Consider the following 14,554-nt stretch of genomic DNA (forward strand, 5'->3'; position numbering starts at 1 on the left):
TTGAAGGAGAAAGGCATCACGCATTAGTAAAAAAATTTACAGAAAATATTTAAAGTAAAGAATTAAGAAAATAAAGAGAAAAAATAAGAAAAACTTAATAAATAAGAAAGGAAGGAATAAATAAAGTGAGGGAGGTGGGAAAAATAAGAGAAAAAGGAAAAAGTGGGAGGGAGAAAATTAGGGAAATTTTAATAATTTTATTTTATAAAGGGAAATTAGGGGAAGTATTTAAAAGGGAAAATAAATGAGGAAGATTAGGAAAAATTAAGGGAGGTAGGAGTGAAAAGGGAAAGGCAAGAAGGGGGGGCAGGGGGGGAGGGCGAAAGGGGGAAGAAGGGTAAAGTGAATGTCAAGGGGGAAAGGAATAGGAAGAGTGTGTGTGTGTGTGTGTGTGTGTGTGAGAGAGAGAGAGAGAGAGAGAGAGAGAGAGAGGGGGGGGGGGGGGGGGGTATTAGTTTTGCTCCCAAAGGTTGAGAAAATCTGAAGACAATCACTCCATATGAGGCATGGCATGGGAGAAAGCCTTCAGTGGATCACTTCAGAGTTTTTGGTTGTGTTACATATGCCCACGTGCCTGTGGAGTTTTGACACAAGTTGTCAGATAAGGCACTTAAATGCATTTTTGTTGGGTACAATGCACAAAGCAAAGACTATCATCTCTACAATCTTGCTTCTCGCAAGATTTTTGTGAGTAGAGATGTTATATTTTCAAAGAATTCAGCACATACACGTGCTGAATTTACTATTCCAGCTTCTTCAGATGATGTTTTTGAGGGGATGCTTCCTAAAGCATTTGGCTCCCCACCTAAGGCTCATGCTGAAAATCAGAATTTATAGGAACTTCCTCCTCATCCACATGCCCCGATTCAGCAACAGGCTGATTTTGTACCTCCATCGGTGTAGATGAAATCGTCAGGCAAGAGATTCAAGAGATACATGCAGCCAAAACAATCCCAAATTTGTTGCTACAGACTCTCAAGGAGAGTAAGCTTGAGGTCCCATTGCTTGGCAGGACTCGCAGTGTAGTAAGGCACGCAGGGGGAGCTCTTTCAATTGAGACAGCTTATGCAGGTTCTCTTCTTGATGAAGAACAACTTGACTCTTTTGAAGAAGCAAAGGATAATATGCATTGGATGCATGCCATGCACAATGAATTGCAGTCCATTGAGAAAAATCAGACTTGGGATGTTGTGGATTTGCCACCAGGTAAGCATGCCATTGGTACCAAGTGGGTTTTCAAAGTGAAAAGGAAGCCAGATGGTCCATTGATAGGTACAAGGCAAGGCTGGTTGCCAAAGGCTATGCACAGAAGAAGGGCATAGATTATGAGGAGACTTTTGCTCTTATATCCTGGATGACCACCATATGTTCAGTTATTGCCATGGCTGCAAATTTTGTTTGGAATGTCCATCAGTTGGACATAAAAAAAGCTTTCCTTAATGGGGACTTGCAGGAAGAGGTTTATGTCAAACAACCTCGTGGTTTTGAACTTTCTGGCAATGCACTTTAGGTTTGCAAGCTAAACAAAGCTTTATATGGGCTGAAACAAGCCCCACGTGCATGGTATGCTAAGATTGATGCATTCCTGGCAAGTAAGGGGTTACATAATAGTCCCATGGAAAGCACCCTCTACATCAAGAAGGATGGGGGAGATATTTTAGTCATCATTCTTTATGTAGGTGTTTATGTAGGTGACATGCTGCTCATAGGGTCAAATGAGGAAATTATTGCAGATTTCAAAGCTGTGTTGAAAGTTGAATTTGACATGACAGATTTGGGCATGTTAAATTTTTATTTGGGGATCCAGTTTATACAAGACAAGCGTGGCATCGTTATGTCTCAATCCAAGTATGTGCAAGGCTCTTGGATAGGTTCAACATGCATGATTGTAAGCCTATAGTCACTTCCATGGAGCCGGGGCTGAAGCTTACTATGTATTATGTAGGTGAATCAGTGGATGTCACACTTTACAGCCAGGCTGTTGGATGCCTCATTTATTTGTGCAATACTAGGCCCGATATTCAGTATGCAGTATCTTAGGTGAGCAGGTATATGCACAGCCCAAAGACAACACATTGGCAGGCTGTAAAACGCATCTTCCGTTATTTACAAGGCACAAAGTCTTATGGCTTGATGTTTCCCAAGGGGAGTGACTTACAGATGCATGCTTACAGTGATTTAGATTGAGCTGGAGACTATGATACCAGGCAATCCACTAGTGGTAATTGTTTCTTTTTAGGCAAAGCTTGCATTTCTTGGCTGAGCAAGAAGCAATCTACAGTGGCTACTTCCTCGAGGACGAGCATTTTCTGAGCGAAATCTCTTGAGCATCCGAGCGAAGGAAAAAAAAGCTTCCAACTACGCAAAAATAAATATGGCAAGAATGGATCAGAAGAAAACATAGTTTCAATTAGAAATATGCAAAGTATTATAGTAATGCCTATTTTATATACAAATATTTACGTGAATCTTTGGGAATGGTGAGAACATAATGGGATGGATTTTGAAGAAACCCACATGTAGAGCAGACTTCTCTATGAAAATTCCCTTATGATTCTTCTTACAACTTTTACTTAATAGGGGGTGATATTGAAAAACCTCTCTCAACCTATCTTCATGAAAGGGTTTCTCCAAAGAAAACTCATTAAAGCAAGCCATCAAGGTAGTTTCTCGAGCGAAACCCCTTTGAAGTAGGTCTTCCAAGGTAGTTTCGCTGACGAAACTACCTTGGCCAGCACTTTTAAAAGTGACATAACTTTCGCGTCCAATGTCCAAATATAGTCATTCAACTAGTCAAATTGATCGGAAAACATTATTTGAGCACATCTATGAGGTTATATTTTGGAAAATATTGCACATATAGTATTAAATATTACATGTATTTTATGAGAGTGATATATAAGCCCAAGTTAATACTTATTTATAGTAATTTAAACTTTCTTTAGAAACATGTCCATAAATATCTTGTTATTTATGCTATAAAAACACTAGAAAGATATTGCCATATGATATAAATGTGTTTAATAAGTAATTATATATGTATAATATTATTACATTGAGAGTGATTACGAGGGATGTTTCTTAAAGGAATTGTATTTCAATACTTTTTTTTGGTAATAACAGGGGTACAAAGGAATGTCTATGAATAAGAAAATTTATGTTATGTAAAAATAAATGAGTCACTAGTCTGTTTATTTTTATGATAAAGGGATCTAATTCTAGTGAAAAAAAAAGTGTAAAAACCATGTTTCCTAAAGAAATACAATTGTTTAAATCTCTTGGAAAATACGCTCGGATAAACCTGCTCATAGTTTTTTACTCGTAAAATTGACGCATCCCTACTTTCTCATGTGAAGCTAAGTGCAGGGCAGCTTTCACAGCGACAACTGAATGTGCTTGGTTGCAACGTTTGTTCGCGGATCCTTGTCTCTTATTGGAGGATCCTTCTATAATTCTCACTGATAGTCAGAGTGCTATAGCAGTGGCAAAGAGTCATGTGTTTCATGCTCGCATGAAGCACATTGAGGTTTATTATCATTATATCGGAGAGAAGTTGCATGGAGGGGAGATGAGTATGATCTATGTGTCAACACATGACAATGTTGCAAACATCTTCACCAAAGCACTTCCACGTGAGAAATTTAGGGCTTTTCGCATTACCCTAAACTTCTCTTCTTTTGGTGATTGATAACTACCTTATACACCACATTGGCACTGTAGGGGGGTGTTAGAATTATTATTATATTCTAGACAGTGGCCAATGTATTGTAATAAGTAGGTTAGGGGCATTTTTCCCTCAATTGAGGTTTTTTCCCCTCACCACAATCCAATCCCTAACTACGGTTAGTGGATAGGATAGGGTTTTGTCACTTAGACAAAACCCCTCACTTCTCTTTTGTACTTCCTTCATTTCAGTCCACTATTGAGCATACTTACGTTTGACTCACTCTCTCTCTTGCTCATCACTCTTGCTCTCCATTCTGCTCACACTAACGACTTCCACATGAATTGCTTTCATCAATTTTGCCACAATTGAAGCTTCCAATCCTAGACATTTAGACATTATAAGTCAAACTTAATGTAGAGAGCAAATCGTTGGCCCAAATTACTTTTCTTGACTCCCCCTTTTTGGAGAATTGCAGTTCCAAACAAGATCATAAGCACGAACTGAAATGTTCTACAAATTTACAAGAACAAATTAGAAAACATCTCAAGGTTGCTAGTATTATGGTCTACTGGCCAATAATGTCAATGATTGAGATCGTAAGTTTGATAGCCACTTTTGGTAGGCTGTTTTTATAAATTGGAAACAAAGTTGAAGTGAAGCGTGTTTGATTATTTACGGTCAGATGGTCATATAGAACGTGCCAATCAAACTCTTCTTAAGGGGGAGGAAACGTTACAACACTAATAATGTGGTTGATGTGCCTTGGTTAGAAAACTAGTAGACTAGATAACGGTCATTGGTTTGGGGGTTTAAGTAACCCTGAAGGATGATAGTACTTACTTAGGTTAGCAAGGGTTGCTAGAATTACTTCAAAGTCCTAAGTCAACTAACGTACCCTCTGTTTGGTTCTTTTCTAAAAACTTTGGCATTATCTCTGATCATTACCACGGCGTCAGATGCAATGATTCCACACATTCAGTTGGCTGATACTTCAAAGGAGGCCTGGGCCATACTACAAGACTCATACAACACTAGCTGGATCCTTACGCTCCAAAATCAATTGTTTAAGGTAAGTAAGCATTTGATTAAAGTTAAGGTAGTTAGAGATCAGCTAGTAGTTGTAGGTCAAAAGGTTGACACAAATTAACTAGCGTTGCTGGTGCTCATATGGTTCCCATGAGCTTCAGGGGTTTGGTCACGATACTAATCACAGCAAAGCGACCCAATCCACTCAGTTTTGAAGAGCTATGTCCAATGCTCATGCAAGAGAAAGACAGGGAGAAGAAGTATGGGACCAATAGAATATCAAGCAAAGGATACAAACAAGGGCAAACTTGGACAAGGCAAGCCCAAGGGCCAAGACTGATGGTCACTCTTCAAAACAGGCAGGAGTTTAGAGAGTGGGAGCGGAGCCCAGAAGTAAGCAAAAATAACTTTTTTGCAATCTCCTGGAGAAGAAATGTTGAAGTCTCATAGACATCATTGCATGGCAGAACCTGAAGAGGGCTATGGACGTGCACCAGGAAATGCTAGCCTCTGATGCAGCCATCTGCCTGGCAGGCATAGATATCATGTGCTGGACAAAGATTGGAGTACAGAGTGAAGAGCTGTGCCAATCCTTCACTTGGACAGCAATGAGGATTTATTAAAATGAATTATGTTGAGCTAGGCATAAGTTAGGATTGTGGATTAGCTGGAAATGACACTCAAGATTTCATCAGACTCTAAAGCTATTTAGAGGCTTTTTTGACCAGAATCTTGTATGGGGGAGCATCATTATGCGTGGTAGATCTTGGTGACCAATATAAGAGGCTAAATTTGTGCACCCAGCAAAAGCAATTCTAGGGAGATGACACTTTGCATTGTAGTGCACAACCAGTCTGAAATTTGCAGCGATAATAAACTAGGGTGCTTGGGGACATCTGTATTACTTTTAAAAGAGCACTCCCAGCAAGCGGTTCCATGATTCCTGATGCACTCGTTGAAAGCGGCAGATCATATGAGATGATGTCATGTGCCCCCATATTCTGGTTTATAGAATGAGGTAATATATTACTAGATTGTTCATTAAGAGCCTTATATGTTGCAAGAAGCGTCCCGACAAAGCATCGTGTATCATCCAAGTGTGTGGAAACTACATCTGGCTGTGGCATGCCAGCTCCTTCTACTCGATTTTGTGAGCATACACACCCAGCGTAAGGACAAACCTGGGCATAAAGAATCCTCTGTCCTACTGCTGAGTGTCTCTGGATCAGTTTTGTTCACCATCCATAAGGAAAAAGTGTATCTGCATGCTGTAATCCAGCTCTATCTACTGCAGAAGAAGAGGAAGGAAGAAAAATGGGAAATAGTAGAAGTTGAGAGGAGAGTGGATGAAAAATACATTTGCATTGCTACAGGGCCATTAAAAAGCTACCTTGCCTTGCTGAAAAGATGGAAAGGAAACCTATTCTGACACAATTAGTTTACTTTTCGTGGATGGCCAGGCATTGACTATTTTTTGTATCCACATGATTAAATCTGTCTTGTCCCTGCCAAATCTTAATCTTGAGGCATGATTTCAAGACAAAAACAGTCTCTTGGATACTTCAAGTAACCTGCAGCAAGCTGCTTATACACAGTCTTTGTATCGTTTGCACTGCATTTAGCTACCTTCTTTGCAACAGGGATGTTAAAGTTCTGAAATGGTGCCTCTACAATTATCATTCTTAATTGAGATTGCAAGGGCCTCTGAATAACCATTTTCTAATGCTAGCCTTTTCTGTGACTGAGTCTGAGCTTGCCTTGAGCAGTTGCCAGAAACTTGATGGTGCACATTAATCATTAAAGTTGTTGTATCGCCCAATATTTTCTAGTACTTGCATTAACATATCTGCTCTTCACCTTTGAAAACTGAAAATATGAACCATGCTACTTTTTCTTGATATTTGAGTACTGATAATCTTGTATATTTTATTAATATTCAATTTTAGTGTAGACCATGTTGTAGCTGATGGAGTTGCTAGATTACAAAGTTGAACGCATTATAGATTTGAAACTCTATATCCATAGGTATAAGTTTAAGTGCCACAAAATATCAAGCTGAGTCGATCTGTCATAAGCTGAATGAAAACACCGTCTCCTTTATGTAAATGATTATCTCCTCTCATAGACAGCCTGCCTCTGCTTTTCAACTTGTGTTGTTTGATTACTATCTTTTTTTGTCACTTTTATTGATGTGAGCGTACTGGCTGATGATGTTTCCTTATGAAAAAGTATCCCTCACCATTTCCCTTCCTTCTGCTAAGAAAACCAAAGAAATGAGGAGATAAAAAAACAATTTTCGGAGTCCCAAGTGGCATCTCTCGTTATTAACTTCATATGGTTTTGCTCAGATCTTGCTCAAGGGACCTAATGGTGATGAATTGAAGAAGGTGAAGCGGGCAGTCCAATTTGCAGTATTTGCAGCCTACCATCTTGCTTTAGAGACATCTTTTCTTGTAGATGAGGGTGCAAATTTTCCTGAACTCTGTTTCAAGTCTCCTCTAAGTGTTGCTCTTCCAGACACACAATCAAAGTCTGAGAGGTCTATATCCACAGTACCTGGTTTCTTACTTCCCACATCACAATTACAAGCTGGTATTTGTCAGGCACCTCAAGGCCAATTTCCTTGTACATCGGTCTCACCTCATTCACAGAGTAGCTTAAATTTGAGTGACTGCTGTTTAAGAGAACTTCCATCAGCGGTGTCTGTTCGAGGTGCCAACTCTCCCACTAGAGCTACAACTAGAGACACAGACAGCATACAGCCTGTTACATCTGGTACAAGCTCTGGGCCACTTGGAGTGATGGGTGCAACAGTCAGCAAGCTCTCACTGGAGATGACCCTTGAAGAATTTGAAGAAGGCATATCAGGTTTGTCTTTTTCCTTGAGGAAGGGTTATCTGGAAACAATTTCCACTGCACAGGCATGTGCATTGTCAGTATCCAAGTTGTCCATTCATGATGGTCCTGGATCAAGTGATAATATAGCTGCTCCTGAACCCTTTCCAAAAAGTCCTCTAGTGGCATCATGCGATCCTCCATCCTTAAGAGAAGACCATGGGGTAGATATTTTGTTGGAAAGGATCGACTCCAAAAGCACTTCATTGGAGCAATATCATGTATCACAAATAAGCAATCAAGATGCAGAGAAAGAATTTATTCAAGAAGATTTTCCACCATCATTTTCTGATCGACAGAGTATCTTGGTGTCTTTTTCCAGCAGTTGTTTAAGAAAAGGAACTATTTGTACAAGAGGTAATCTCCTGAGAATAAAATACTATGGCACGTGTGACAAGCCCCTTGGAAGATTCTTAAGAGACACAATATTTGATCTGGTATGTATTGCATGATATTATAGCTTTTGCTGCTTGCTGGGGGGGGGGGGGGGGATTATCTCAATAACTCATGCCAGGTTGCTTTGATTGCATATTCTAAATTGCTACTGAAATGCAATGTATATAGACCCTCACACCATGAAAGGGAAAATGCATATCATGGTGGTTTTTCTATCATGTTGTTCCTCTGCTTGAGCTTCCAAAAGGTGGTCAGTGATCTTCTTGTTTGTTTGGAGAATGGTACATTCTGCATATTAAATAAAAATTGTGGATGCAGACTCACAAATGCCTATCTTGTGGCGAGTCAAAAGATGCTCATGTTGATTGCTACACCCATCAGCAGGGTAGGTTGACAATCTCTGTGCACAGGCAGAGTCAGGTTCTTCCTGGGGAGAGGGAAGGGAAGATTTGGATGTGGCACCGATGCTTGAAATGTGTTCGAATTGATCTTGTTCCTCCGGCAACTCGCCGGCTGGTGATGTCAGATGCTGCTTGGGGTCTATCTTTTGGCAAGTTTTTAGAGCTAAGCTTCTCAAATCATGCAGCTGCAAGCAGAGTAGCTTCTTGTGGGCATTCTTTACAACGAGATTGCCTTCGATTTTATGGGTAAGCATATCAACCTTCTTCTTCTTGTGATTATGACAATTCAGCTCCACTACTGCAACTTTAAGCAAAGATGTTTTACTTATTTTCTTGAGTTGTTCTAATTTTATAAGTTGTGATGATGCAATGGAATTGTCCCTCTCATCAATTTATGTGAGAAAAATTCTGTTCAAAGTCTGTATCTTGTGCAAACATATATTTGATATTACATGTACAATTTGCAAGTGCTTGAATTTATTCTAAGGTAGCTGAAATATGCCTGAATGTCTGCATTTAAAGTAGCTATACCTGTTTTCCAACCATCATTGAGATGGTTGCAGGTTCGGCAATATGGTTGCTTGCTTCAGATATTCTCCAGTCAATGTATACTCTGTCTACTTGCCTCCTTCCAAACTGGAGTTTCTCTTCTCTGAGCAGCAGGATTGTCTACAACAACAAATTCATGAGGTACTTTCTCTTTTGTATGCATAGCTCTGTAAAAGACATGCTTTAGTATCTCCAATATCTGGTGGTGGTTGTTTTTGGGTGCAAAAGCATCTTCTGGTTTTCCAGCTTACAGGAATCAGAGATCATCGTTTTTGAGTTCTCGTGTCCTTGTACAGGTAGCAGGAAAAGGAGAGCATTTCTTTGTAGGGATATTTGAGCGTCTTCATCAGATTAAGGAGAGGATAGCAAGCTACAGTAGTGGGAAAGTTCCAGAAGCTAGGAGGCACATTTCAGATATGGAAGATCTTTTACTGAAGCAAAAAGATAAATTTAAGGTAATTGAAATTAGGAGGAAATTTTATTGGCTTCATTTTTTAATGCATGCAATGTGAGTATGTGGCAGAAGATATGGCACAAACTTGTGGTATTTGATGTCTATCTTAGTATAAATGGATCTTACAAGTTCAGGGAAATCCACAATTGTGGTCACATGCCAAACTCACCTTAAGTCTCTCTGAAGTTGATATATGATCTCTTTTGTATTCATAGGCAGCTTTACAAACTGCAGCACCGATGAGTCATAGAGTTGGTCAGCCACATGCTGATATAATAGAACTCAATGGCATAAGACGAGGTCTGTCCTTGTGCTCCTCTTTGTGGGACAATCATCTGCAAGGGCTGTTATACTCTGTGAAGTCAGCGAAGGGTGCCATTGGTTGTGACGCAACACAGCGTGGAGATTCACCTGTGTACTTCCTGAAAGACATTTCCTTTGGGAATCACAGAAAGAATAAGTCTGACGGTAGTAAGGAGGTGTCTACTGTAACAGATACAAATTTGGATGGTTCCAACCTGATCAGCAATGCAGTTACTGAATCCCCTTTCAATGAAAGTACTATACATACTAGTGACAGTGTGCAGTCAGAGAAAATTAAGCTGATCAATACGACATTTGATGTGGAGCTTACTGCCAAAGCATGTAGTGACTCTGTCTTGGCAAATACGTGTATGGTTGGTATGGATTCACATAATGATTCATTTGAAAGATGTTTATCAGAAAATGGATCCTTAACATTGTTGGAAAATAGAGTGACCAGCATCACTTTTGATCCTGAAATAGGCTCGTCTTCTAATGACGGGGCGGCAGACAAATTGTGCACAATCAACATTGTGCCAGGAAGTAGCTCTTGGCAAGTGAAGGGGTCCAGTATTGCCAGCAATAAAACTTTGGAGGGAGAGGTTGGGGTGCATCAGATCTTGTCAGAAGGCCATTTTTCCGCCTTCACTGATTTTTCAGCTACATTTGAAGCTGCCTGGACAGGTAAAGGCCAGATTGTGTCTGATGAATTGGATGCAACGACAATAGAGCAAGATGTCCCCCCTTGTAAATCTGGCACTGAAGTAAAGGTGACCACTGAGGGGTCTGGAAGTGGAATTAAATGGTCAGGTTTTGAGGCCTGTGATGGACTTTCAGCAGAATGCAATATGCTGGAACTTAAGTCTAAAGTTTTTTCATCTTTGCAAGAAACTGGGGCAACAGGGATGGATTCACCACAGGCAAACACTCTCACATCACCTGCCAAAGCTGGGGAACCATCTGATATTGAAGGCTGGGTGGGAGCCCCTTACTCAAGCTTGTATAGGTCATCCTGTAGGAATGTTCAAGGCCCAGTGACAGGGTCCCCTAAACTAGTAGATGCACAAGTTAATTCCAGCACACAATTTCCAATTCCCGAATTACACCAGGCAGCACCACGAGACGTGGTGAAAACATCACTTCATGGGGGAATAATGGATATGGTGGTTTCTGTTTATGATGATGAACCAACCAGCATAATTGCATATGCATTAAATTCACAAGAACATCGAGCTCATGTATCTGATAGATTAGTTGACAAAGAGAAGAAGAGAGATAAAGAGAGGGAGCAGAGGGGAAAGGAAAAGGAAAGAATGAAGTTAGATCTCTGTATGTCTGAAGGTATTGTCTCCCATCCACTTCAGTTGGCAGAGGGTGGATTTGAGCAACAAGGGTACAATAATCTGGAAGAAAAATCGAGCAACTCTGAAGAAAATATCCTTTTGATTCCAAATCATCAGTCACTGGATGATGCGCTGATGTATTCCAAAGCTATGCATATTAAAGTTCGCTTCAGTGACAGTAATTCGCAAGCAAAAGTAAAATACAATGTCACATTGTATTATGCAAAATATTTTGATGCTCTAAGGAAGAAATGCTGCCCAAGTGAGATGGACTTTATTCGATCTCTTTGCCGCTGTAAGAAGTGGGGGGCACCAGGTGGAAAGAGTAACGTGTTTTTTGCTAAAACCGCTGATGATAGGTTTGTGGTTAAACAAGTTACCAAAACTGAGCTCGAGTCCTTTATCACATTTGCCCCTGCATATTTTAATTACATTTCAGATGCGCTTATCTCTGGAAGCCCAACTTGTCTGGCGAAAATTCTTGGAATTTACCAGGTCAGTGCAATTCTTTACCTGTCAGCTTCCAGTATTTTAAATTATGGCTATTTCATGTTTGGAAACATTAATTGTGTAATTTCTTTCTTTCCTTGAGTTGGTTGGTCTCCCATAGGCTTTTTTAATACATCTTGTAATTTCTTCCTTTCCTTGTGCTGAATTCTTTCATAGAGAGAATGCCTGGTATTTTCGCTGCAGGTGACGGTCAAATATGGGAAAAGTGGAAAAGAAGTGCGCATGGATTTGATGGTAATGGAAAATCTACTGTATGGGCGTCAAGTGACAAGAATTTATGACCTAAAGGGGTCCTTAAGGTCACGCTACAATGCAGATGCAACAGGGAAGAATGCAGTTCTTCTAGATCAGAATCTTTTAGAGTCTATGCAGACCAACCCTATCTTTATCAGCAATAAAGCTAAGCGTTTGTTGGAGCGAGCAGTGTGGAATGATACAGCTTTTCTAGCGGTCAGTTATCACTAGCCATTTCGAGTCTCTCATTATATGTAGTTTGCAGATGCAATAGATTATAGAATTGACCTTTTATAGCAGTGGGTTGCATGCTTATCTGACTTGCTTGGTATCATTGTGGATTGCAGTCTATTGATGTTATGGACTATTCTTTACTTGTTGGAATAGATGAGGAACGGAGGGATTTGGTTCTTGGCATCATTGATTTTATGAGGCAGTATACATGGGACAAGCATTTGGAAACCTGGGTCAAAGCTTCTGGTATATTGGGTGGCCCAAAGAATGCTGCTCCAACTGTAATATCTCCAAAACAGTATAAAAAGCGGTTTCGTAAGGCCATGAGCATGTATTTTTTAATGGTCCCAGATCAATGGTCCTCATCTACTATTGTATCAGCCCCACGCCAGGTTGAGACTGCTGAGGAAAGCTTCATGATTGCACCCAAAGAGGGAGCTGTGGATGATTCTTATACTTAAAAGCGTGCACCATCCAACTTGTTTTGTGCAATTCTGTGGATGGGAACCTTGGCAAGGCGAGAAATTGCCCTCGTCTTGCTTGTACATTAAAATTCTTCATCAATGAAGGGAAGCTTAGTTACTATTTTTTTCTAGTTCACGGACTCCCCACTTTTGTTTTCTTTCATCATCTTTCTTATTCTTGGTTCAGGAGGTTGCTATCTAGCTACCAGCCATATCTTGGTGCTTTCATACTCTAGCACTGAATGATCACTATGTTTTCCTTCATAGTTGTGTAATGATGATGTATGAAACCATGGCTTTTTGCACCCATGCCACAGAACTTTGTTATACAACTGTGTTCATGTTAGGCTTCTGCATATACTTTGCTTACACAACGTGTATGCACATCGTTTCATACCTTTGTGCTTGTTCTATACACAACTATTTTTCTGTGCACAATTCTGCACAACGAGGTTGTGCCATGCCTCATAATTTGTTTTTTTGGAGCAGGAAATTGACTGTTTAGCACAGATCTGTGTTCGTGGAATTGCTTATACATGTACAATGCACACTAGTTATTAAGCTCATCTCCTTGTCTGGTTTTGTTTTATGCTCTCAAGTCCTATTGAGTTTGAACAGTATACAATTTGAAGATGCTGTCACCCTCATGAAATACTCAGCAGATGGCAGCACATCACCCTTTTCTCAGGCTGTTTGAACAATTCCTTAGAGTTTGTATGCGACGATGATTATAGCCCATGGGTGTGAGATCTAATCAGAAGTTGCCACCCTGCACCCTATGTTAACAGAGGTTTGACCATGAGGTTTGACATTGATTGCTTTTTTTTCAATTCTTTTAGGCTATTGTGATCATTAAGGGCCATATTCTCAGGTCCTGCACAGGTTTTTTTTTTTAATCTGTTTATTTTCTTGCAAGCTACATGGGGTGGGGACATCGCTACTTTTTTATCACCTTTAGTTTACAGTTCTGATTTATTATTCACAAGGCACTAGTTTAAACAATGTTCTCTTTGCAGATTGTAGTCATACAGGGACATTGTCCCTGTTGTGCTGCTTTTGCGTTTTAGGTCATAGGCTTAATGTTATTGCCTTGTATTTAAAAGTGACAATTGATTGTGTTTTATTTTCAGATGTGGATTGATCTGAACTTAAAGCATCATGACATCTATGAGTCTTGAGTTCTGGACCACATAAAGGAGGTTGCGCCTTCTAATAGGTTTGTTCCTTTGTCCTAAACTTTTTCTGAAGCTGAAAGGTTATGGGGTAGGATCAGTCTTGTATCAGCGCTCACTTACTAGTTCTTCATTTGCAACCATTCGTGCCAGTTTGGTGAACTAGATTGTTACATTTCAAGAATGCTGTGAGGTGCATCTTGAATTTTGCAAATGAGTTTGCAACATGCGATGTTTTCAATGTGTTGAAGATCTTTTACTTTTTATAGTCTTTTCTGACCAAGCACTTAGCAGGTACATTGCCCTCTTTTTTTATGAAGCTGGGGGTAGTCTTGCTTTTATATCAGTATGTTCCTTCATATCCAGTAAATGGTGCCAATCTGGTGAAGTCAACTTGCTACATTTCCAACATGCTGTCAGGAAGCCTTGAACTTTGTAACAAGTCTGCAACATTACGTGTCAGGGTTCATGAGAGCATGATGTTTTGAAACTTGCAGCTGTAAACAAATCTTTTGCATTTTTCAAATCTTTATTTCTATTGGAGATTTGTTGGCAGCTCAAGGTTCTTGGTATCGATTCTTTTGCAACATGTTGTCCCAGGTTCTATGTTCTTATCATCAAAACTTGCAGATGGCCTTTACAATACTAGCAATCTATTCATAAGATAAACAGTACATTATCATGTATGTAAGATTGGATGAATGATATGTCATGTACCTTTGATTGTTGACAGCTGGAGTTGGCTAGAAGTCTTTTATTGACTAGACATTCAGCAAATTATGTAGGTTAAGTTTGCATAGTTAAATACGTAGTCTTCATCTTCTTGAAATGAAAAGTTTTAGGAAGTTAGTTTCTGAATGAGTCGATGTATGATATAGGTCTTGCAAACCTGTTTCCTAATACAGG

At 39.8% G+C, this 14,554-nt stretch overlaps 1 protein-coding gene across 1 annotated transcript in view; it reads left to right on the forward strand.

Annotated features, from left to right (window-relative positions):
- LOC147898747 (1-phosphatidylinositol-3-phosphate 5-kinase FAB1A-like) overlaps nt 1-12,616 on the forward strand; it is a 48,290-nt gene extending 35,674 nt beyond the window's left edge. The window contains exons 5-11 of the mRNA XM_087379073.1: nt 7,042-8,025; nt 8,303-8,631; nt 8,949-9,075; nt 9,231-9,389; nt 9,604-11,529; nt 11,728-11,994; nt 12,126-12,616. Of these exons, the coding sequence (XP_087235199.1) occupies nt 7,042-8,025; nt 8,303-8,631; nt 8,949-9,075; nt 9,231-9,389; nt 9,604-11,529; nt 11,728-11,994; nt 12,126-12,473 (4,140 nt within the window). The 3' untranslated portion in view covers nt 12,474-12,616. The remainder of the gene's footprint in view (nt 1-7,041; nt 8,026-8,302; nt 8,632-8,948; nt 9,076-9,230; nt 9,390-9,603; nt 11,530-11,727; nt 11,995-12,125) is intronic.
- Nucleotides 12,617-14,554: the final 1,938 nt, after the last annotated feature.

The sequence above is a fragment of the Dipteris shenzhenensis genome, chromosome 9, assembly GCF_047967505.1.
Source record: "Dipteris shenzhenensis isolate YYH24624 ecotype China chromosome 9, Dip_SZ_1.0, whole genome shotgun sequence".
Classification (NCBI taxonomy): domain Eukaryota; kingdom Viridiplantae; phylum Streptophyta; class Polypodiopsida; order Gleicheniales; family Dipteridaceae; genus Dipteris; species Dipteris shenzhenensis.